This window comes from Eptesicus fuscus, chromosome 11 (assembly GCF_027574615.1).
Source record: "Eptesicus fuscus isolate TK198812 chromosome 11, DD_ASM_mEF_20220401, whole genome shotgun sequence".
In the NCBI taxonomy this organism is placed as follows: Eukaryota; Metazoa; Chordata; class Mammalia; order Chiroptera; family Vespertilionidae; genus Eptesicus; species Eptesicus fuscus.
In genome coordinates this window covers 40,573,736-40,599,884 of record NC_072483.1, presented here as the reverse complement: position 1 = coordinate 40,599,884, position 26,149 = coordinate 40,573,736, and the positions used below count along the sequence as shown (strand labels likewise).

Genomic DNA, 26,149 nt, shown 5'->3' with positions numbered 1-26,149 from the left:
TTTTAAATACTCCATAAAACTTAAATTGTTTTAATATATGAAACAGGATAGGATAAATCAGTAGTCCATAAAAGCAATTAAATCCAAAAAGTTTCTCAAACAATAATCTTAAATCATTTTGAAAGCAAATCAGATCAACATATTTTCCTCTTAAGCTTTTAATCTATTTCAAAAATAAATCATTTTTATCTTTGAATTAAAATTATCTTTTGATTAAAACTTTGTCCCTAGAAAAATACCCACAGCGATAATGTTTCTTTTTGTATCTCACTTATTCAACCAAAAAGCAATCACTGAATAACTATAATTTGGAAATAATTAAGTATCTGTAAGTTTCTACCATCCACAGGGGAAGAATCAGAAAAATAAACTGTACAGTTTTCGTGATAATGAAGTACAGTTATCATCATGTTTCACTAGGGATTGATTTCCTCATGTAAGATATGCCCACTCGCTCTCGCTGTGTTCAAATTCCAACGTTATGATTTTAAACATTAATCTTCTAAACTTGTCCACCTGTGGTTGTTAATCATTAATTGTCTAAAGAGAAACACAATAATTTAGTTTTGCAAAGAGCTATTGTGTACAAGTGCTCCTTTTACTTTATAAGATATTTATTTTGCTACGACTTACTTCTTTTTCGGCATCTTCTAGTTTCTTTTTCTTACTCTCAGGCATTAAATCATCTAACCAGCTGAGTTCCCGTTTGGTAAACAAAAAGTCCATCAACTTTCTTACAAATACCAGAGCTAACACCTGAAATAAATAATAAAATAGTTTAAAATATGGAAGAAATGGAAATGGGATATGTAGATGTTTGTTTTTAGAAACAAGTCAATTTCAACTAGGACTGAGATTAAAAATGAAATTTTAAAATATATGTATCTAACAGGTATTGTCTGTACTTTTGCTTCTTTTATTTCCCTTTCTTACCCTATCCTCCGAATAATAGCCGTGGTGTTACTTACCCATTATAGAAGTCATTCAAAGAAGCTATTTTAAAAACCACTGTTTTCTTAAATACTTATAGTTAATAGTTTGCTTTATTTTAAATGAACATTAAACTATCCTTATCTGTACTGAAAATATTTTCAATTATTTATAGTTATTCAAATTCACTATATTTTTGAAGCATTTGAAACTTACCTGAAATATTTTATGAAATTTCATTTTTAAAATTCCCCACCTTTTTAGATTTGCTAGTATAGTTTTAAAGTTAAATTTTTAAAGTTTAAATTTTCCCACACAACTTCAATTAATTCAAACAACTACTAATGTTCAGAATGATTGAGACAAAACTAACATAAGTCACTGCAATTCATATATAATCTCAAACCCAATCTTAGTCACTAAGATTTAGTGGTTAAAGTTTATCCCAGGGTTACCAATAACTGTTCAGAATGACTCTATTGCTCCAATCTCAGTTCATGGGTTTCCAATAAGAGGAGAAAATCACAGGAAGAGAAAAAAAGTTAGAAGTTTCATACCATCATTGGAAAGACAATAGCAGCTCTTGAAACTTTTATTATCCACAAAAGACCAAGGCAACTCATCTGAATAATTGTGAAGAGATGGACTTTTCGAAGTGGAACATGCCTTAGATATATAAAATCTGGTTGGTGTTTTGCAGGCATCCAGAAGAGCTTTATTCTATCAAAGAACTAAAAGATAAACAGACTAAGTTGATTTTAGAACAAGTAAACAGTTAATGTGGTCCAATATATTGTACATCTGGATCACTTTTAAGTTGACATTCGGGCATCTGGATAGTAGTATTGTTATGCATACATTCTGAAATACTATGATATCAGTTTTATAATATCCCACATTTTCTTGAAAATATGGACCCAGGTTGTAATTTAGAAGAGTTTAAAAATATTAAAGACCATGCTAAATGTTGCTACCAGGGAGAGTATAGCCTTGAGAGACAAAACACCATCATCAACCTCTTTTTCATCGTCACATCACAATCTCTTCCTTTATTTGTCCCTTAAGCACCAGGGCTTCCTGGACTCCCATTCTCTGTCCTTTTCTCTCATACAAAAGTCCATGGCTTCAACTAAACATACGTGTTAAAGACTCCCTGACCTAGAACTCTACTTCAGCTCTCTGTCTCGGGAGCTCTCTACCCATCTCCAGCTGCCGAGTCAGATGTTTTGACCGCTTATTTTGACTCTGCTGTTCTGACTTTGTTGCTTTGATCTCCACAAGGTTTAAGTACTATTTTTACAAATACAAATATCTTATCCATAAATATTTAACCTAAATTAATTATAGTTAATAAATTCTTTCCAGAGCAAATTTTCTTAACTCAACTCAATTTCTTAATCAATTTCCTATACTGCAATGTCAAACCGTTTATATATTTTTATTGTATTTTATAAAAATTATTTTCATCTAGACCAATGTTATTTTTTGTTTAAATTTTACATTAAAGACAGTACAACTATTCTTGAACTATATAATATTGTTACAGCTTTGACTTGGAGGCCATTTTTATCTACAAAAGCTAATTTTCTCAATTAAAATTCTCTATATTAAATTTTCATAAGAACCTTAAATCATTAATCACATTTTATTTAGTAACAATACTGCATGTTACTTTATTTTATGTGTATCCTTTTGTTTAGTATTTCTCAGGCCAAACTTTGTAGTTTTGAATGTTTCTAACAGGAAGCAATTATTTAGAATATGGTTTTAATCACAGTCCATTTTCATGCCATTTCTACAGTGATATCTGTTATACATTTTCAAAAGAGTACTATTAGATTATATTTCTTAGCTAATTTATAAGAAAACTGTAAGTAAGTTTCATCACATATTCCAAAATTACTCTAATAAGGAACAAATGTCCATTGAGTCAAGTGTTAGGATCAAAATATCCTATTTTACCAAAATCTGTTTGCATGTGTAATAGAAATCCCAAACTCAACAGACACCCATCTTTCCTCTGTGTTCCCCTTCTTATGCTATGGCATGATCTTTTCTTGGTCATCTAAACCAGAATCCAATGTAGGTTAGTTCAGTGGTCGGCAAACCGTGGCTCGCGAGCCACATGCGGCTCTTTGGCCCCTTGAGTGTGGCTCTTCCACAAAATACCACGTGCAGGCGCACACGTACAGTGCGATTGAAACTTCATGGCCCATGCGCAGAAGTCGGTTTTCGGCCTGGGTGATTCTATTTTGAAGAAGTGGCCTTAGAACACTCAAGGGGCCAAAGAGCCACATGTGGCTCATGAACCGCAGTTTGCCGACCACTGGGTTAGTTCATCCACAGCTCATGTATATTTATTCATATTCATTAATAAGCTACAAAAGCGTTTATTGAAAACCTTCTGTGCAGAGTACTAAGCACTGAATTTCTTTCCTGGCCCATCTCTGTCCACAAATATATCATTAGGTCTTTATTTCTACATCCTCAATATCTCTTAAAATTACATGTCATTAAACAAGCAAATAAAACGTAATGGGAGTGGGAATAGGGAGGAAATAAATTAAAATAATCTGGCTTATAACTGAATGTTTCAGTTTCTATAGAACTCATTTTTCTCAGCCACCATTTCTCCTTTGTGAAGTTATGTCATTGCATAAGTGTACTTCAGTGTGTGGGTGCTTCAATTGTTATTGTTTAAATGGCACATTTGCTTTACTTTGGACTCCTGAAGTGTTGGAATGAATATAGATGTGGTGATATATCTGAGTACAGAAACAACATTCCGAGAACACTGTGATCTGTTTTTCTGCCACATTGCACAATGAGATGTCTAGATAATAATTTTCTTAATAATGTTAAACAATCATGTACAATACAGGGTCCTACTACATATAGAGTAACCCATTAATATGCTCCTTGTATTGTTGGTATTCAGCACATGTTTATTACCACTTACATCATGATAAGCATGATAAATGTAATCTGAGTTTTACATTTAGCATTTATCTTGACATAATATCAATTCCCATTTCAGAACTGAGTTAGCCACAAAATTCCAAATATGGATTTCGACTCCCTGAGCTTCAGGCTCACTTAAATTTTCACTAACACTCTTTCTCAGTGTGAGACCTTAATGCTGTTTCATTTGTGCTATTTCATACGCATATTTTTATCTTGTGCCTTTGATAATATTTTCTTCAATTTTCAAATGAAAGATGAACACTGCAAATAATTGCAAGATTTGTTTAGTTTTAAATCATGAATATAAAATCTTGTGAGTGGAGTTAGGGGGAAAAATCTGTTGAAACCTATCAAAATTATTTTACTTTGTTTCTTAAACTTCTACTGCTATATTTTTGTGAGCCTGAGGCCTAATAATAAATACTTTGCAATCACAGATGAAATTAGTACTTGTGGAACTTTTGCCAAAGGCAAAAAACCCACATATTACACACATGAAAAAACAACAAAACAAATAAATAAAAACTCTTTAGTACTCTTCCCTCTCTGCCTCAACAAATCAATTCTTTCACAATAACTTTCATCCATGATATTATAAATGAGAAAATTAAAACTAATTTGAGAAAAATTTAAATGCATAACACTTCTGCACCATCTCCCTCTCCCAAGTGAATGTAACCCACTATCAGGATGAACAGCCTCATCCTCTCCACTTGGGTGTTTGACGATCTTACAATGACTTCGTATTGAAGTTTTGCCTCAGTTCTAACATCCAGCACTGCCCTAAGGCCTAAGTGGTTTTCCAGCTCCCAAAGTCAGAACTGGGTAGCTGTTCATTCAGGAAAAGAGTTCCCATGCTGCCTGGTCCTCAGTGTCTAGAGTTTGGCTAAGATACTCCATAGTATTGTTGCCTTACAACCATTTTATTTAGCGTAGTGATCTGCAGTGACCTTTAACTACACTAGTCCCTCATGCAATTGTTTTCCCTAGATAGATGCCCACAGAGTCACAAGTAAACAAAGGTCCTGATATGACTTCCCCAACAGCCCTTGTGATCGACAATCTCCCCTGCCTCCCAATGCCTTTCCCTTATGTGCCCCTTAGATTCCCAGGGACTTAAACCCCACTGCCTTAATTTGAATTAGCCCAGGAACCCCAAACTACTCTACCCATAGACCCTAACAAAAGCATGAGCCCAGATTTTGTCTCCATCTGTCTGTCTTTATTTTGCCTTGACCTTCCACTCTGGCCCAAGGCCAGGTACTTTCTCCAGGATCTGTGAGTAATAAACTTAACTTTTTCAATTTCTCTTATGGTCTATTATTGAACCGAAGCTCACCATCCCACACCCTGTGCTCCACACTTAAGTGTTAATTTGATAACTGCATAACATTCTGTCAGGTAACTTTTCTTTTATGTCTTTGAACAGCCATGAATCAAGCTGTGTCAAAGAATAAGCAACAAGTTATATTTTTCTTTTAGTCAACAAAAATAAACTATACTTTACAACAAATAACCCTCAAAATTAGTCTCTTTTTCAAGAAAATGTGCTTTAGATCAATCAGTAGTTTAGATCAACCAATACTCCTTTAAACAATTAATAATGTTAAGTTAGAAAACAAGAGTATTCAAAGGCAAATTTATATAGAAATCTATATTAGTTTTCTAGTGCTACTGTAACAAATTACCACAACTCAGTGATTTAAAGCAATACAAATTTATTATCCCACTGGAGGCCCAATGCATGAAATCCGTGCATGGGTAGGGTCCCTAGGCCTGGCTGGTGATCAGGGCCGATTGGGGCCTTCTGGCTGCCGACTGGGGCCTTCCTTCGTTCTGTGCCACCCCCTGGTGGTCAACACACATCATAGCGAGTGATTGAACTCCCAGTCTCCCGGTCGAACTCCCAAGGGGACACTTTACATATTAGCCTTTTTTATATACTGTATATACTAGTGGCCCAGTGCATGAAATTTGTGCATGGGGGATGGGGGGAGTCCCTCAGCCCAGCCTGCACCCTCTCCAATCGGGGACCCTTTGGGGGATGTCTAACTGCCAGCAATCTGGGACCGCTGGCTCCTAATGGCTCACCTGCCTGCCTGCCTGATTGCCTCTAACTGCCTCTGCCTGCCTGCCTGATTGCCCCTAACCCCTCTGCCTACCTGCCCGATTACCCCTAACTGCCTCTGCCTGACTGCCTAATGGCCCCCAATGGCCCTCCCCTGCTGGCCTGATCTCGCCCCCAACTGCTTTTCCCTGCTGGCCTGATCGCCCCTAACTGCCTCTGCCTGCCTGATTGCCCCTAACTTCCCTCTCCTGCTGGCCTGATCTCGACCCCAACTGCCCTCCTCTGCCAGCCTGATCTCGCCCCCAACTGCCTTAAAACCCCTCCTCAGCCCCCACCTTAGGGGGGGTTCTGATTGGTCAGTTTCTATGTCAAAAGCTCCGCCTCCTAGGCAGCCATTGGATCCTCACAGTTCACCCAGATTTGGTTCTGATTGGTCAGTTTCTATGCCAGTCAGCATCTCTGGGCCTATCTCCAGGCCTGATCAGAGAGGCGAGGCTGATCAGCAGCCCCCGAGGAGGCCTGGAGAGAGAGAGGCAAGGGCTGATCAACAGCTGCCACGGAGGCTACAGATCAGACCCTGCTTCTCTCTCCAGGCCTCTCTTCAGGCCTGATTCGCATCCCCCTCAGCAGACAGTGTTGGGTCACCACAGCAACCCAGCACTGACTGCAAGACTGAATTCTGGTGTTTGATCAAGCCTTCAGTCGTTACAGCCACTGCCTTTTTATATATATAGATAAATTGTTGTGGAGGCCAATATCAAACTGCTGGCTACACAAGCTCCCTATGAAGGCCGTGAGGAAGAAACCCTCCTTGCTCTTCCAGCTTCTGATGATTCCTGATGTTCCTTGGTTATGGCAGCAAAACTCTAATCTCTGCCTCTATCTTCACGTGGCCTTATTCCTTGTGTCTCTCTTCTTGTTATAAAGAACCCAGTGATTGGATTTAGAGTTCACCCTAAATTCAGGATGAACTCATCTTGAGATCTATAACTAATTATATCTGCAAAGACCCTATTTCCAAATAAGGTCACATTCTGAGATTCCAGGTGGAAAAAAATTCTGAGGAACACTATTCAACCCACTACAATAACATAAGCAGGAACAATTTGCCAATGGACTCTATAAAGATTTAGAAAACAATTGTGTGCTTTTAACATGAATCCACAAATTCTTTAGTACTTTTTTCTCTTTAAGAGATAAAGTCTAGCCCTAGCCAGTTTGGCTCAATGGATAGAGTGTCGGCTTTCAGACCAAAGGGTCCTGGGTTTGATTCCAGTCAAAGGCGAGCACCTCAGTTGCAGGCTCCTCCCTGGCCTGGGCCCTGATGGAGGCTCATGCAGGAGGCAACCAATCAATGTGTTTCTCTCACATCGATGTTTCTCTCTGTCTTTCCCTCTCTCTTCCACTCTCTCTAAAAATCAATGGAAAAAATATCCTTGGTGAAGATTAAAAAATAAACAAAAACAAACAAACCAAAATAAAGAGATGAAGTCTAATTTCCTTTCCCTTATGTACAAACTGGCCATAGTGATTTGCTTTTAACAAATAGTAAAAAGTAGAAGTGACCAACGGCAACTTTGGAGACTAAGTCAATAGGCACAGTGACTTTTTCTCATTTTTTCATAGCTCACTCCAATGGAAGTTAACTTCCATGTCATGAGGACACTTGAGTGACCTATGGAAAGGCCCATGTGGCAAAACAGAGGCTTCCTCTCAATAGCCAGGCAGGAACTGATGCCTCTCGCCCACAGCTGTGTGATAAGCCATCTTAGACAAGATCCTCAAGCCCTAGTCAACCTTCAGATGGTTGCAGCCTTTGTCCGTATCCCGACAGCAACCACCTGTGACATCTTGAGCCAGAACCACTTGGCTAATCTGTTCCTAAATTCATGATTCACAGAGACTGTGAGATAATAAATATTTGTTATTGTTATGTATTCTATTGTTATGCAGCAATAGAAAACTAACCCAACTATATTTATTTATCTAACACTTCTTTAAACAATTAGTAAGCCTTTGCTTATACTTTGAAACTGCCTTACCTTGTAACTTAATTTTAATTTTAATATTTCTATAAATATAATAATAATAGAAAAACAAAATTAAAAGAAAAAAATCAAGCAGGACCTCACTATTTTAACAAATTTGTTTTTTGTTAATCCTCACCCGAGGATATTTATTTATTTATTTATTTATTTATTTATTTATTTTTAGAGAGAGAGAATGGAAGGAAGGGGGAGAGACAGAGACAGAGACAGAGAGAAACATCAGTGTGAGACAGACACACTGATTGGTTGCCTCCTGTACCCATCTCAACCAGGTCCGGGGATCTATCTTATAATCAAGGTACATGCTCTTGACTGGAATCAAACCTGGGACCCTTTAGTCTGCGGGCAGATGCTCTATTCACTAAGCCAAGCTGGCTGGACAATATATTGTTTTTATTTCTATGTCTTCCTTTTTAATCTGACCAACATCATAGCTTTATAAACCAGTGGTAGATACAATTTATTTTCCTACTTTTTCACTTTGCATTGTGCCATAAGCATTTCTACCATGTTACTTTTATTATCATCATAATTACCACCTTTCAATGAATATACCATAGATTATATAATTATTTACTAATTTGGATAATGGGATTGTTTCTAATATCTTGAAAGTGTGTGTAACAATTAATATTTTTGTGCATAGTTTTTTTCTAGCCTCATGTGTATATATATATATATATATATATATATATATATATATCCATAATCATGAAGACAGTATCAAAGATTAAAAGTATTTGTATATATTTTGAAATGTACTATGATTAGTTATCTAAAAGGGCTGTGAAATCTAAACATTTCAATTTTAATATACTTATGGTAAACAAAAGTACCCTATGATTATGAACCTAAGATGCAGATGAGGATCTTCTTTAACTTTTGGAAATATGACTAATTTTTTAAAAATTAATTGTAGTCTAAAACCTGTTCCTAAGATGATGTCATTTTCTTAACTATCACATGACTTAGCATCAATAGACCTTACGATAACTCATTATAGATGTGCCATTATTACTGTAAATAATTTACCTGAATTCCCTTTAGAGATGAAGCACCCATATAAAGAAACACTCCATATAGCACTGGCATGGGGATAAACTGTGAAAGAACAATTGGAGAAAAGGCACAATTTATTTTCAACAACGCATTTAGATTAAAGGCGAAGAATGGAGCTAATACTTAGATGTTGTTCCTACATTATACCAGATATTTGTAAAATTGTGGATTGTTCAATTTTTCTCTTTCTTTAAATACTCAGCATCATTCTATCTCTATAGTTATTTATATGACATACACATCAATTCTTGCAAATATACTTATAAAATTATTAAATACACATAAATTTATGTAAGTAATTAAATATTTCAACTAGAATTTATAAATTATAGACAACTTAGATGAGTTACAATAAAATACAAATACCAGCTTAGAGATATCTACCAGAATTATGACATAATAATTACTCTTTAATGTTCTCATTATTAGTTTTATGGAACATATACATCTGCACTGTAGCCATGACCATAACATTGCTTACTTCTGTACCTTTATCTTATACTAGGTAATGTTAATTGCAAATATAGCTTTCCATTGACAAAAAAAAAGCCTTATTTTGTCTAGGCCTGTAGTGAATTCAGATCACAAGTCAATCAGAAACAATGAGGTACTCTTTCCCACAACTTTGTCACCATTTCAAAATTATGGTAATAATTTACACATCAAATTTTACTTTGCCAGTCTAAATTTTTATTTAAGGATTTTAAAATACAGCACACAATTTCCCTCATTAAGTTAAAATGTTATATAAACATGGTAAAGAAATTAATCACATTCATCATTTGCCATAAAATATTTGCAAATTGATGGTTTAGATTCAAATGAAATCCCTTAAACAATAATAAATATGTTCTGCCTTCTCTTAAATTCATAAGGGCAGATTTTATTACCTTCAGAATACTGGTCATAAAGACTGATGAACCCATAAGAACAAAAATCATAAGCCCAGTAACTCTTTGCTCCCGAATGCCAAGAAATTTGGGTTGTTCTCCTGGAGCTGAACATTCTGATTCCAGTTTTAGGCTGTTGACATGAGTGATGGAGAGGACAGTGGCAGCCACAAACCATGGCAGGCCCATGATGGAGCACACACCAAGCATGACAGCCACCATTAATAGGTCCAGATGGTATCCACAGCCTTTCTGTTTAAAAAAAGAGAGAGAGAGAGAGGATACTCATAGGACCTGAACTAAGTATAGAGACAAATAACACGACCACCCTGGAACAGTAAGAATAGAAAGAAGATGCTGTCTTGAGTCTTATACAACTGATTCTAAAATGCAAAATAAAGATAAGAAGGTAACAGTGTCAAGATATGTAATTCACTTAAAGAAATGTTGCAGGTACTCCTATTGCAATTATGATTATAGTGTCTTCTACATACTTTGATAGGTTCAGTGTATTTCTAGGTTAACGTTACATTAGTTTCTATTCTATTTCTATTGGGTAAGTAAAGTTATTATCAAATACAGTCACTTCCATAGTTTCCCTAAATGGGCAAGTTAATTTGCAATTAGTATTATTCACAATTCGTTATTATTTAATCACACATAAAAATATTAAGTACCAACTTTCTATCGGGTATTAGGCTGAGAAAACAAAGTAGGGACCGTGACAACAGCAGAACAAAGAATGACCTAATTGTGACTAGAAGACACTTCCTGACAATATCCAAGTACCCTCTCATATGAGATCTCCTAAAGATAAATTATCACATGATCTCACTGATATGTGGAATCTAATGAACAAAATAAACTGGTGAAAAATTATAGATCCAGAGACATAGAAGCATGGAACAGACTGACAAATCTGTTCAGTCTGTGGGTGGGTGGTTGGGTGGGAAGAGATTAACCAAAGAAATTGTATGCATATATGCATAACCCATGGACACAGAATAGGGTGGTGGAGGCCTGGAGCAGGGGATGGGAGCAGGCTAGAAGGGGTCAATGGGGGGAAAAGGTGGGCATATGTAATGTTTTCAACAATAAAGTTATTTTTTAAAAGATAAATTATTCTAAAATACTCAGTTTCCAATTGCCTTCTTTTGTTTCAATGGGTGACTTTCCCTAGGAAAAATAATATCAACCTAAGATTCCTTATACATATATATGTACATATACATGTGTGTGTGTGTGTGTAGATACAATTTATTTTCCTACTTTTTCAGTAGGAAAATCACTATCAGTTCCATTTGTTTTAGTTTCAGCAACTTAAAATAATAGTTTTTGTGTTTTATATCTCTTCTGTGATCCTATTCCACTATCACTGATCTCCAGGTATTGCAAACTTAAGTGCTTTTTTGGACCAATCAGGAAATGTGAAAAAGGAAAAGAGAATGCAAGGGGCATGGAAATTGAAAATGGGGAAGAGCTGTGTTAACTTTTCCCTCTCCCTTGGGAAGGTGACAGGGCAAAGTCTCAGAAGTAGCAAAGGACTTGGCCTAGTTCACATTCCAGCTCTTAATGAGGGGTAGTGTAATAAAGTGGTTAAGAGATTAGTTTCTGGAGACAAGAGGCCTGGAATCAAATGCTGGCCCAGCCAATGACCTTGAGCCGCTATTTCCCTATCTGAAAAATGGTGATGATGATACAGGAGCAACCAAATTGGGTTGTTGTGAGAAATATATCATTTAATTTTGCAAATCATTTAGAGCCATAATGAGTATAAAGTACACACCCATCAAACATTAGAGACTACTACATTCTAGTTGAACAATAAATTTCTCTTTTGAACTCATTTGTTTTAAGGCTCCTCAATAAAAGTATGTTTCTTAAGGGCAGGTAACATAATTTCTCAGTGTTTCCTATGGCTTTCAGCACAGTCATTGGCATACAATAAGCAATCATTAACTTGACTTTTTAAAAAGTAAATATGCATCATTGAAACATCTTTTGGAATCCAGATTAATATGTATAATTTTAAATATAGCTGTTACATTTGTTGTCATGAGCATGAGAAGACATTACCAATTCTTCTAGAAGAATAATTTTGGCTTTTTTTTTTTACAAGCAGTTTTACCAAACTGTAAGCAGTTTACAGTTAATATGAAAGCTCATACAGCCTGGAGTGAAACATATGGATTATTTGTTGCATGTTTGTCATGGTAGTATTCCCTTTCTGCTATTTTGCTTTGTTAATTGCTTTATTAAGAAAAACACCTTTTAAGTCCATTGTACTTCCTTTCTGCCTATCCCTGCCAAATTATAAAAGTGCAGGAGGCAGTGGGAGACATCCACACAATGACCTCCTCCTTGTCCACTGTCAGTGGTACTCTTCCTTGGGTCAGCTGAGCGGGGCACTGCTCCAGTTCACCACACTGCCTAAACCCGGTTTCCCTGTGAAGAAGTTGCTAGAAACTTTTCTTGGCAAGTAATGCAGGAAAGATCTTCATTACTAGGATCTCAAGAGTGGGCAGAGAAACACCCTGATATCCGCTTAAACAAAAAGGCATAGGAAGGAATAAGCTTCACCAGGGCCATAGTTTGTTCCTTAGGTCCTTTTGTAGAACATTTTGGAAGATGTCGATGGGTGGACTAAAACTCAAATTTGGGTCCCTTGAAAGGACAATATCTTAGCCAGTTAGAGAACTGCTTTGTCCTAGGGACTCAGGAGTGAGAAGGAGCAAGAATAGTGAAGGACTTGCTCAAGCCCCAGCCTCTGGGGGAGTACAGTGTGAATGACGGCCCCTGGGGCTGTTCGGAGCTATAGTACTGCTGAGAGAATGGAAGCACACTAGTTAGTAGGGGGGATAAACTTCAGAGGGCAAAGGACATGAGGCCTTGAGCCTGTGTACCCTGGATTTTCCCAGGACCCATGTTGACTATGGCTTAATAATATGAGGAAGGACTTCTTCATGATAGTGATTTCCTATACCTCTTATAAAGTGTTTTTAAAATAATGTAAACAGATTCTCGCTTGCAGGAAGCAGAAAAAATAATGCTCTCAGAGGAAATAATAATTTCTTTTTAAATTTAAAAAGCTAGCTTTGTAAAGTACAAGTATATAATAAAAACAAAAATACAGCTCCCCCTGGTCATGCTGTACAACAATGGCAGCATCTTAATGTGAATGGAAAAAATAAAGCCGTTCTGGCACTTTCACTCATTAATCGTCATTCTTCTCCTTCTCTTTCATTTATAATGTCTTTAAAAACTTGGTGTTTGTAACCAAATTATTAGCTGATAGGCATGCCAGCCAAAGGGAGGTATCCCTCTGTCAGAGAGGAAACTCTGCACCTTCGAACATATTTCTGTAGAATTTTTTTCTGAAATAAAGACAGAAGCAGAGCTTTCATTCTCACATTCATCCATGAATCATGGGAAATGGACATATGGAAGGAAAAGGGAGCATAGCAACAGGTGATGCTACAGCAGACCCCACTAAAACCAACATGCAGCAAGACAAGAGGCCAGCCAAGAGGACCATCTGATACCCAGATGCCACTGCTGAAAAAATTCATTTCAAAGCTTGGCAGCAATTTCCTGCATCTGTCAAGTTAACCACATAAAAGACTATAGATTGACATGAAGAACCAGGCTGACAAAGAGGGCAAAAAAGAACATATCAAATGCCATAATCATCAAGAGAATGTGGTGCCAAATGAATGGTGCAAATGCATTCATTTACTCAAGTGATCTGGGATTGTATTGCTGTTTATTAAAAATGATGTCAAAAGAAGCCTGAACTGTCTACAGAAACATGTAGAAAAGCCCACAGTTGTACCTGAACAGAAACTTTCTTTTCCGTAAAATAATATCTCTTTCCACTTTTAGAAAATACTTTTTTTAATTGAACATGTGTAATGCTTTTTAAAGAGATTCATTTAACCTATGCCTATCCCACTTCTCTTGGAAAGGGATGAACAAGCAAAAAATGCTAGATAGAGTATGGATTTACATCTATGTATAATGTAGATGATAATTTGCATTCTCAAATGTTTATATATACAGCTTTTAAATATTTTAATTAAAGTATAATTGACATACAATATTATATTATTTTCAGGTGCACAACATAGTGATTTGACATTTATCTATCTTACAATGTGATCACCATGATCAACCCAAAGGTCATGAGGCACAGTGAGTTGGAATTTGGCTAATTTTGAGCTTCTTCATTCTAAGGGAAGAGTAATTACTGTGCCCGTGAGTTGGACTTAGCCTCTATAGGTCAACATGTCATTCCTGTGTAATGTAGTAACACTCATAATAAAAACCATTTTTAGTGGCATGAAAAGTTCTTCTAAAAGAAAAACAACTACTAGTTTTGGTAATAGAAATAAGGAAAAGGTGAAAAGACCTCCACTATACGTCTGGGAGAGATAAGGAATGAAAAGCTGAATTCCAAGGTGACTTGGATAAATGGTGTTGACTTAGATACCTTTAGACACATGTTGTGGAATCCATCAGGTGCTTGATACAGAAACCACAAAACATACTTCATTGAACTATTTCTGGGAATGCTCCACTCAAGGCAAAAATAGGTTTTCAAGTGAGGAAAAAAATAAGTAAAAGCTGAAAATGTGGTTAACTTGTGGTCTGGGGATATACCTAAGAAACACATGTCTTTCTGTGACAAAGTGGCTCAAGTCAAAGCCAGGAGATAGTGCAAACATTTCAGGGAAGCAGCAGGCGGAGAGAACGGCTTTAGAACAAACCGTTATTCTGAGTAAAGACTGTTATTGTTAACAAGATAATCAGTAGCAATAGACCACACTATACCAACGCTTACAGAAGACAAAGGTTAGAGGCCAAAGAGAAAAAAAAAAAGTGTTCAATGTAGATAAAATATATCTTCACTGAAGGAACTTGCTTTGAAAATATTCATATCCGAGGGAGAAGATGGGATGTGCAGATTCATAGCAACCAAGAATAGACTGGCTCTTCTACTTGGGGAAATATACCAGAGTTTATGTGAGATTTGCTCTATTGATAACTATTAAAGGGAAAAATTATGAATCTTTTGAATATATGGTAATTTATTTGTATAATAAAAAAGTAATATACAAATAATGTAATATAGTTTACTAATATAGCCTCAAATTTATTTTAGTGACCAAAATATTAAATGTTTTTGTTCTACATTTAATTCTATAAATGCAAGTACTTGAAAGTCCACATAAAGAATGCTTTATTATATGTTAGCTATTCTACATGATAGGCAAAGAAGGAAATACATCATATTGGAGATTATCAAAGATGGTGAATGTCAAGGGCCAACCACAGGCTTATGAAGAACAGAAAGAAGTGCTGTGTCATTTATAATTCTGAGAGACTGGGAAAGAGTAACGATAGAGAATGGCAAAAAAAAAAAAAAAAAAGTACCACCCTCAGAAATCTTCACTTACTTCCACATTTTGTTTTAATGTGAGTCCACTAATACTTAGAAAAAATACTGCCTCCGTCAGTTTAGCTGCATTATCATTTTAAATGGCTGTATATTTATATTTCATTATATGATACAGTAGAGGCCAGGTTCACGAATTGGTGCACCAGTGGGTTACCCTGGCCTGGCCCGTGGGGGGATTGAATAATTTTTCAGTGAAATCTATGGAATTCCTGCCTAAATATAAAGACTTAAAAAATGTTTTCCTTTGAAAGGAAGCAATGATTACACAGCTTATTTTATTCTTAAAACATGATCTATTTTGTTTAATTTATAACATCCTATATAATAAAAGCCTAATATGCTGTGTCTGGTCAACCAGTTGGCCATTCAACCAACCAATCAAAGCATAATATGCTAATGATATGCTAACACTGCTCAACCACTCACTATGATGTGCACTGACCACGAGGGGGCAGACAGTCAACTGGTCAACCAGTCACTATGATGTGCACTGACCACAACGGGGCAGATGCTCCAACAGGTAGGTTAGCTTGCTGCTGGGGTCTGGCCAATCCTGGACTGAGCGAGATGAGCTGGACATGCCCTGGAGCCTTCCCGCGGTCCCTCCCTAGCTGGCCAACCTCCCGCATCTCTCCCCAGCCCTGATCGTGCACCAGTGGGGTCCCTTGGCCTGGCCTGTGCCCTATTGTAATCCGGGACCCCTTGGGGGATGTCAGAGAGCCAATTCCAGCCCAATCCCCCCATGGGCCAGGCCAAGGGAACCCACTGGTGCACGAATTCGTGAACCTGGCCTCTACTGTATCATATAATGAAATATAAATATACAGCCATTTAAAATTATAATGCAGTCCCACTTTTTTATTTTCTTCCTAGTTTCTTCTGCCCTAGGAGATGTAGCTACAAACATATTGCTACAAGAGATGTCTGAGATTTTGCTGCCTATGTTTTCTTCTAGGATTTTTATGGTTTCATGACTTACATTTAAGTCTTTTATCCATTTTGAGTTTATTCTTATGTATGGTGTAAATTGGTGGTCTAGTTTCATTTTTTTGCATGTATCTGTCCAATTTTCCCAACACTATTTATTGAAGAGACTGTTTTGACTCCATTGTATGCTCTTGCCTCTTTTGTCAAATATTAATTGAGAGTAATGGCTTAGGTCCATTTCTGGGGTCTCTGTTCTGTTCCTTTATATCTATATGCCTATTCTTGTGCCAGTATCAGGCTGTTTTGATTATAGTGGCTTTGTAGTATAACTTGATATTTGGTATTGTGATACCTCCAATTTTGTTCTTCTTTCTCAAGATTGCTGCAGCTATTCAGGGTCTTCTTTGGTTCCATATAAATTTTTGGAGTATTTGTTCTAGAGCTGTGAAATATGCCATTGGTGTTTTAATAGGGATTGCATTGAATCTATAGATTGCTTTGGGTAGAATGGACATTTTAATTATGTTAATTCTACCAATCCATGAACACAGTATATTCTCCCACTTGTTTATCTCTTCCTCTATCTTTTTTTTTTTTAATGTTCTGTAGCTTTCTGAGTACAAGTCTTTTATCTTCTTGGTTAAGTTTATTCCTAAGTATCTTAATTTTTTGTTGCAATGGTAAATAGGTTTTTTGTTGTTGTTTTTTTTAGTTTCTCTTTCTGAGAATTCATTGTTGTTGTATAAAAATGCCATAGATTTATGTTAATTTTGTATCCTGCTACATTAAAATTAAAAACTCTGTACAGCAAAAGAAACCATCAACAAAATGAAAAGGAAGCTCACTCTATGGGAGAACATATTTAGCGATGATACCTCTGATAACATCCAAAATATATAAGGGACTCATACAGCTTAATAAGAGAAAGACAAACAATCCAATTTAAAAAATGCGCAAAGGACCTAAATAGACATTTCTCCAAAGTGGAAATATAGATGGTCAAGAGATATATGAAAAAATGTTCAAAGTAACTGATAATCAGAGAGATGCAAATTAAAATGACAATGAGGTATCACCTCACATCTGTCTGAATGGTTACCATCAACAAATCAACAAATGACAAGTGCTGGTGAGGATGTGGAGAAAAGGGAATTCTAGTACACTGCTGGTAGGAATACAGATTGGTATGGAAAACAGTATGGAGTTTTCTCAAAAAATTAAATATGGAACTACCATTTGACCCAGTGATCCCACTTCTAGGAATATATCCTAAAAAACCCAAAACACCAATCGGAAAGAATGTATGCACCCCTATGTTCATAGCAGCACAATTTACTAAGATTACATGCTAAGATCTGGGAACAGACCAAGTACCCATCACTAGATGAGTGGATGAAAAAGCTGTGGTACATTTACACCATGGAATACTATGCAGCAGTAAAAAAAAAAAGGATCTCTTACCCTTTGAGACAGCATGGAAGGACCTGGAGAGAATTATGCTAAGCGAAATAAGCTGGTCAGAGAAAGACAAGTATCATATGATTGCATTCATATGTGGAATCTAATGAACAAAATAAACTGATGAACAAAATAGATCCAGAGACACAGAAACATGGAACAGACTGTGGAATCTCAGAGGGAAGGCAGGGGTGGGTGGGTGTGAAGAGATCAACCAAAGAACTTGTGTGAGTATATTCATAACCCATGGACAAAGACAATAGGGTGGTGAATGCCTGTCGGGGCGGGAGAATAGTGGGGGCAAGCTAGAAGGGGTCAATAGGGGGAAAAGGGAACATATTTCAACAATAAATATTAAAAATAAAATGATAATGCAGATTTGCATTGTTGACATAGGATGATTTCCATGATAATGCTCTTATGTGAAAAAATACAAATGATATCTAATCTAATAATAGACAAATATGCAAATTGACCATACCTCCGACACACCCACAAGCCACGCCCACGAGCCACGACCACCATCCAATCAGAGCGAGTATGCAAATTAACCCAAACCAAGATGGCTACAGCCACAGAGAGCAAGGTTTCCTAGGTAACAGAGGAAGCCAAGCTTTCTGCCAGCCGTTGCAGGCCTAAACCTCCATTCAAGCTACAAAGTTTCAATTATAGAAGGTAAACAAATTCAAACAAATGGCGGCAGAATGGAGCTTGAGAGAGCAGGCCAGGGTTGCCGGCGGCAACAGGGGAAGCAAAGCTTTCCACACACTCTGGCCGGGCCCACCCACTTAAGGCAACAAAGTTTCAATTATAACCACAACACAAATGGCTGCAGGCTGTCCGTGGAGGGAGCCCCAGGCTTGGCTCCGTTCCCGGCTACAAAGTTTCAATTGTAGAAGGAAAATAAATTCCAGATACCAGGGCCTCCGCTTGCGTTGCCAGAGGGTGTGGCTGGCCTGCAAATCACCACAGGCCCCTCGCTCAGGCCGCCCCACACCCCAAGGGAACCCCACCCTGATCAGGGACACCCTTCAGGGCAAACCAGCTGGCCCCCACCCCTGTACCAGGCCTCTATCCTATCTAATAAAAGAGTAATATGCAGATTGATCATCACTGCAACACACAATATAGCTGCCCCATGTGGTCAAAGATCCTGCCCCCATGTGGACACAAGATGGCCACCACAAGATGGCCAGCAGGAGAGGGCAGTTGGAAGGCACCCGGCCTGCAAGGGAGGGCAGTTGGAGGTGATCAACCCTGCAGGAGAGGGCAGTTAGGGCTAACCAGGCCGGCAGAGGAGAGAAGTTGGGGACAAACAGGCTGGCAGCAGAGTGGTTAGGGGGTGTTCAGGCTGGCAGGCAGAAGCGGTTAGGGGCAATCAGGTAGGCAGGCAGGCAAGCAGTTTGGAGCCAGCAGTTCTGGATTGTGAGAGGGCAGTCGGACAATGGGACTCCCTTGAGGGGTCCCAGATTGGAGAGGGTACAGGCTGGGCTGAGGGACAACCCCCCTCCGTGCACGAATTTCGTGCACCGGGCCTCTAGTATGTAGTATAAAAATATATGTTTGGGTAGCTATAAAAATGTTAATGAAGTTATCTCTAGGTAATGAAATGATAGTGTTTTCCACTTTTTTCTTTTAACTTTGCATATTATCTAAAAAAGCTAAAATCATATGTTACTTGATAATGAAAAAATATAGGTATTTTCAGCTTTAAAAAATAAACTGGTGTCTAGGGAAAATGTTTTCCTACTTCTTAGAGAGTAGAAGGCTAAAAATATTCAATATAAAGTAGTTATACTTGTTTTATAGATCTATTTAAGCAACTATATAACTTTAATAATTAAGTAGTGGTGACATTTGCTTTTGCAGAAGGTTAATATTTTAAAAGCAAATACTTTTAAGTGATTGATATTAAGTAAGTAGGCTATTAAACTTGGGAGTCTGAATTCCTTGTTTTGAGGACTATAAATGTTTCCGTTTCTAATACTCAATTGCGTAGTTCAGCGATGTTTTGGGAGCCAGCTCATATAGGCCATCAGAGCCAACTGTTTAATTTTCAAATAATTTTCCTGCCAATTGATGTCACACTGGTAGCATAAAATGAGCCATGCGGTGATGGGGCGTTCATACCATTAAAATAGTAAATCAAGATCTCTCTTTTTTAAATGCAGAGAACTGGATGTTAAACATGTACCAGCACACCACTGGTCTAGTTCCCACGACTTTATGAAATGTTTTTGTAAAATATATCCTTAATAATTAAGATTTTATTTGACAAAAACAAGTGAATTGAATGAACTTTCAAAAAAGGTTCTGAGCACTCTTAAGTTACTTTTTACAAAGAGAATGAAGAATGCTCTATGTTTTAAGATAGACACACTCTCCATTATATAGAAAATTCATTTTTAGTAAGATTTATTACAAATCATTGTGCTGTCTTACATTTACGTTTTTACTATTTACCATCTAATAGTTCAATCAGAGATTTTCCTCTTTCTAACAAACATACTTATACATCCTTTGGAGCATAATTTCTGTTGCTCTAACAATGAACCTTTTCCTAGAGTTTAGAGTATGTACATGATTCTAAAACAAAACAAGATTGTGCATGTTCTGTTTTTACAAGAATTGATTTAGATAATTTGTAACCATTTAATGATTTTGATTTTATTTAACATGTTCTTATAAGTGATAGCACTCAGATTACATATCTCAGACAAATTGTATACCAATAAACAACTTTGATTATTCTCAGTTGCAAAATGGCAGGATCAGAATATAAAACATATCCATATTCATTCTCTTTGTAAAAAAAGGAAGGCATTAAAATCTGCAATAAAACTCAACAGAGGTGTCACTTACAGTCTATAACACTTATAACTGAGGTTTTTTTGTCATGGGTATTATAGACAGAGTAATAACTAAAAAATCAAGAAATATCTGAAGATGTAATTTGTTCCAATAATGATGTAATCTAATAGACATATTTAGGGTCAAGTAAAAAAATAAAGAAATCCCCACTGTAAGATAAATTGGTAAAGATGCACTTCACCAGAATAGATTATTTCATTAAAATATGTTAAACATGGTAAAGAAAGTTAGAATTTAGGCACTGTTTTTATTTTAAACCCTGAAGGTAAGGTTTCAGAGTTTAGAGCTCAGCCAAGTATTATTGATTAATTAATTAACTAACTAAAAATAATTAACTTTAAGTTTATTGTAATACAGAATATCTGGAATATAAACAATAAAAAGTATGAACTTGAAAGCATTACTTTAATATTTCATTATACAAATGACTACAGAATATAATGTATAATGAACATCAATTGATGTCAGTCAAGTCATAATAATTTACATTAAATTAATGTTAAAATATACCTTTAGCTTATGCTCTTTTCTGTTGATTATGACAGCTGTAATCTGTTGGTCCATAAAAATTAGAATAGTACACAGCAAAGCTGGAATAATAGCAGCTATTACTGTCCACCATGGATTTGGACCTACAGGTGTAACAAACCAGCCACGATCATCTCTGGTGGGCTGTGAAAAATAAAAGAATGTACATAGTTATGAACTAGATTAATGAATACCTAATCAAATTAAATTTTACAGATGCTACCAGGAAAACCCTAATTATAAACTGATATGCTGAGTGAATAATACTAATGATTACCTTAATAATAATAATGAATAACACTAATGTTTACAAAGCATTTATAAGGTACCAGCACCATTCTAAGTGCTTTAAGTATTTTCACTCATTCTTTCCTTGACAACAGATAAGGAGGTACAGATTAAAAAACTGAGACAAAGAGAGATCCAATAAATTGCTCAAAATCCCAAAGCTAGTAAGTGCTGGAGACAGGATTTGAACTCTGACTGGCTCAAAAATCTGTGTTCTTAATCAATACCTATATTAGATAAAATAATATTTTCCAGTTGGCAAATTTATATATATATATAAATATATATATATATATATATATATATATATGTGTGTGTGTGTGTGTGTGTGAACACACATACATATATACACATATATATATATATTCATATTTACAAAAATATTTATCTTTACATTTGACAACTGTGTGTAACCTTATTTCAGATGTATGCACAGGCCATTATCTGAAAACAGCAAAAAGACAATTGGTGACATTAGGAGCTCAGGGGAGGGTTCTAAACATGGCTGGTGCCTGAGATGAATCCCAGAGGAAATCTTTTTGACAATAATTCTATGAAGAAGTCCATAGCTCTGTTTGATAGATGAGAAAAATCAAGTTTAAGGAACTCAACAAGGGTCACACTCTTAGTAACATGGTCAGAATTCTGTTTCAGACCTATTTTTAAGTACTATTCACTGGGCAATTCTGCATCAAGATAATGCATTTCCCTTAGTTTCAAAATGCTTCCTTAACTCTTAGGAGTCTTATATATAGATATTTCAACTGGCAAAATTGACAGGAAATATTTGCAAGTGGCCTCCAGGATTCTATTTCTGTGGTTCTTAATTTTTTTAAATAGTAGACCGAAGTTTTAGTCATACTTATGGACATTTTACTAATCTACAGCTTTATATTTTCATCAAAACCCCAAGTTCTAAGTTTCTAGCCATTATCTAAGTGAAAGTTTGGCCTAAAGAGATGAAGAGGTAAATAGAAAATGCTGTAAGTTCACCTTGAAAACACTTGGTACTTGTAGTTTTGGAGATGGGATCCCAGTGGCATAGTCAATTAAAACCATACACAGAATCGTAAGAAAGACAGCAAAGTCACTCACTATGGATCGAACCTAAAAATAATGAAAACATTTGTCACCTGAAGAAACTATAAATAGACAGGAATACTCAGGAACATAATCTTTCTTTGCAAAAACTTTATGACATAATATCACAATATTATATGCTATGCATACTAGAATATTATCATTAGCTCTGTCAGAACCTGAATGTACATTTATGTAACTGTCATTAAGATGGATACACACTCAACCTTTCTAGAAAGAGGCACTGTGAAATCGCTGTAATGGTTATTGTGCTATTTTAATTTTTATTTAAAATCTAAGTTTATTATGAAGCTAAGTGCGTGACTATTTAGAACATAGAATAAGATTGCAAGGCCAGAATTTGGCTACATTTTAGGACTCTTTCTCACACAGGCAACATTTTAATATGATAAACCTGAAGCACCATAAAATAAAATCATCGTTTTTATTGAAGAAGCATAATATTTTAGTATATCTGGGATATCAGAATGGCAGCAAGGAATGTGCACAACAGAGTAGAAAAAATTAAAAGTTCTTCTGTGTAAGCCAGTTTTAAAGCCATCTCATATATAAAGCCACCTTTCAACAAAAATCCTAATACAATGATCAACAAGATCTGGCTTCTTTATTAGGATGACTTTATGACACACACAAAAATATAGGAGATTATTGTTTCAAGTTACAAAAATAATTTAATCAAATTAAACTTTCAAGGGAAAGAAATAAACCTTCCATCTTACGGAAGGAGGTGACGAAAACTGAAATTTTCTGCAGAAGAAACAATTCTTGAAACATTTTCCCAGGGTGGAATTTTTGTTATAATCATCAGCTCATCCTTAAAAAGCTTGTTTTCTTGTTTTCTATTGGCTGAGTCAGACATTATAGGTGTTACTTTGCAGTGTTAAATATTGAACTAAGCTGTGTCTCTGTTTACTTTCCTTTCCAAATATGCAGATGCAAATGTAGTGGGTTAGGGGAGGGACTGACACTTTGAAATGTAAGAGAATAGTATTCCAATGGGCTTTGCAGGGGCTCTCCCAGTTAGAGTGTGGCAGTGGCTCCAAGGAGGTATCTGTCAGGCTGGAATAGCTCCCACTGTTCACTGAAGGGAGTGACAATCACTACTGCAGTGTGTACTTTGAATTTCCAAAAACGGAAGTGGGAAAGGGGGAGCTAATCGTTGGGATTTGAAGGACAGGAGCCTGAAGTTCATGTGCACTTCCAGCACTTGTCTCAAAATGCTTTTCCTTCACCTCCCTCCTCTGCTACCTCCACTCCTAACCTGGCAGCCTGCTCACACAAAAGCTTTTTAGTGGCTCCGTTCATCACAGCAACTGCTCTTTCTTTTTTCTCAAAACATGTATGCCTTCATAACCTGCTTTAGGTAGGTTTATGTTTCAATCCAGAAAATTGTAGTCTAAGTACCTTGGTTGGAAAATAGCGGCTAGTCTTGAACTGCTTCAGGGTGGCGGACAGAGTAACTGTGGAAAAGAACAGGATCACGGACCAGAACAGAACATCTGGAACGTAGGGGTGCTCGTGGCCGCAGGCTCGTCCCACATACTCTCCGTGCAATGACTTGCATTCCTGCCAGAGGAAGTAAAACAAACGGAGCTCTTAAGAAAAAACGGACACAGTCCCTTCAGACGTCCAACATCTGAGGCCAGCTGCCGTGGAGATGCTGCAGCTTTGCATCTATGGCCCTCACCGTGATTTAACAGCACACTACGCTCCACAGCTTCTATCTGGACAGGTTCAGTAGTGAGAAATATCAGTCTTATGTGAAATTTGAGCATGAACCACTTTTAAAATTTTGGCCTTTTTCAAATTAAATTTAAATCTATAAAATTGGTTTACCAATAATATGTATTTACGCTTATACAACTAAGTTCCTAACAGCATATTTACTGAAAATTTGACATACTTCATAGTGAGTGATTACTAGGTCAGACACTATGCCAAACCATTTAAATACATCATCTTATTTAATTTGCACATCAAGCTTATAAACTAGGTAGATGTTATTACTTTGATTTCACGTCTGAGGAAACTGGGACAGAGTTTAAGTAATTTGCTCTGATCTCAGTGCTGCTGGTGGCAGTAGAGCTGTGATACAAGTACAGTGTCCATGGTGGGGATATTATTACTTATCAAAGAAGAACAATGATTTTGTAAAATTATCTAATCCAAAATCTACCGAAAAAGATAAGAAAGGCAACAAGAAAACTATGTTATGTTATTACTGAAATGAAATTGTGAGTCAAAGATTGGGCCCGAACTGAGATCACAGAACAACAACAACAACAAAATGTTATTTCATGAGCAAGACAGAGCTCATATTTTCTATGACTTCTCCGTGGTCTTTTCTCTCCCTGGCATATATTTTTATAAGCCCCTGAAGGATTATGGCTAATTACTGCCTTAGCCATGAGGTGGCAGCAAAGTCAAAAAAAAATTCCTTTCTCCAAGAAACTGAGCATTTTAAATATTAATATTTTGAAATTGAAAATTTCCTTTTAAAATCATTTTTGTTTCTCTTATTTTATTTTAAAGATTAGATTACTAACATATTTATTTTTATTTTAAAACAGAGAAAATAATTGCTTAAATGAACCAGTGACTTGAACAATCCCTGAGATATTCTGGACCTGAGCAGAAATGGAATTGTGCCATGGTACAGAGATTTTAAAGAAACAAATGCACTGATGGATTGGTCAATAACACAGAGTCCTCCCACTGAACAATGCCTCGGGCCCTGGAGCCCTTATATAGCAAAAAATAAATACCTTCAAAAGATTGTAGAATAAACCACAGACAGTTACACTGTTATTCAAAAATAAACAACCAACCAGTAAATCTAGTTGGAGCAGCTACTTCTAAGGCTAGGATTATCAAGAAATATTGTTAGTATACCTTATAATTATCTGAAACAATTCTGTCCCCTCTTCTAATCTAACTGCAAATACCTTCCTTGCTAGCTAAGGCTGAATTCCAATTATCCATGTTAAGTTAATACAGAGCACAATAACTTAACTAATTGAAAAACCAAAGAAAAATCCTCCAGGCCTTAATTATAGCTTTAATTTTCCTTTTCTCAAAACTCTGTAAAAATAAAGTACCAAAAATAAATCCTTGCATTTTTTTAGTTCCTTCTCTTGTTCCTGTTCAGAGATACTAGTAGAGCAATTACTAAGCAAAGTAATGGGCAAGCTGAGCAACTAAATACAAAGAGGAGCTACAAGCTCTACTGTAAACTCATTATCCATAGAGTTGTGATTTCTGTAGTCTTTCATGCAGTTATAAAATGTTCCTTTGACTTGGCTGAGTCTTGATCTCAATTCTTAAGAACAGAGCTGCCATTTGCCATTTCAAAGGATTGTTTAACTGTTTTATAGTCTACTAGAGGCCCGATGCACGAAGATTTGTGCAAGAATGGGCCTTCCTTCCCCTGGCTGCCGGCATCGCCTTTGCTCCGGCCGGAGTTGCCTTTCCGCCTTCCCACGCTGCCCAAAGGCCCAGTGCCTGCATATGCAAATTAACCCACCATCTTTTTTAGTTAATTTGCATACCCACTCCTGAT

General features: G+C 36.5%; 1 protein-coding gene across 2 annotated transcripts in view; it reads right to left on the bottom strand.

The window, feature by feature from the left end:
- SLC4A10 (solute carrier family 4 member 10) overlaps positions 1 to 26,149 on the bottom strand; it is a 186,366-nt gene that overhangs the window by 18,396 nt on the left and 141,821 nt on the right. For both annotated transcript variants that reach the window (XM_028141093.2, XM_028141099.2), the window contains 7 exons: positions 23,995 to 24,156; positions 22,483 to 22,596; positions 21,184 to 21,345; positions 9,960 to 10,211; positions 9,043 to 9,111; positions 1,488 to 1,661; positions 634 to 756 (listed from right to left, as the gene is read on the bottom strand). In XM_028141093.2, coding sequence (XP_027996894.1) covers positions 634 to 756; positions 1,488 to 1,661; positions 9,043 to 9,111; positions 9,960 to 10,211; positions 21,184 to 21,345; positions 22,483 to 22,596; positions 23,995 to 24,156 — 1,056 coding nt within the window. The remainder of the gene's footprint in view (positions 1 to 633; positions 757 to 1,487; positions 1,662 to 9,042; positions 9,112 to 9,959; positions 10,212 to 21,183; positions 21,346 to 22,482; positions 22,597 to 23,994; positions 24,157 to 26,149) is intronic.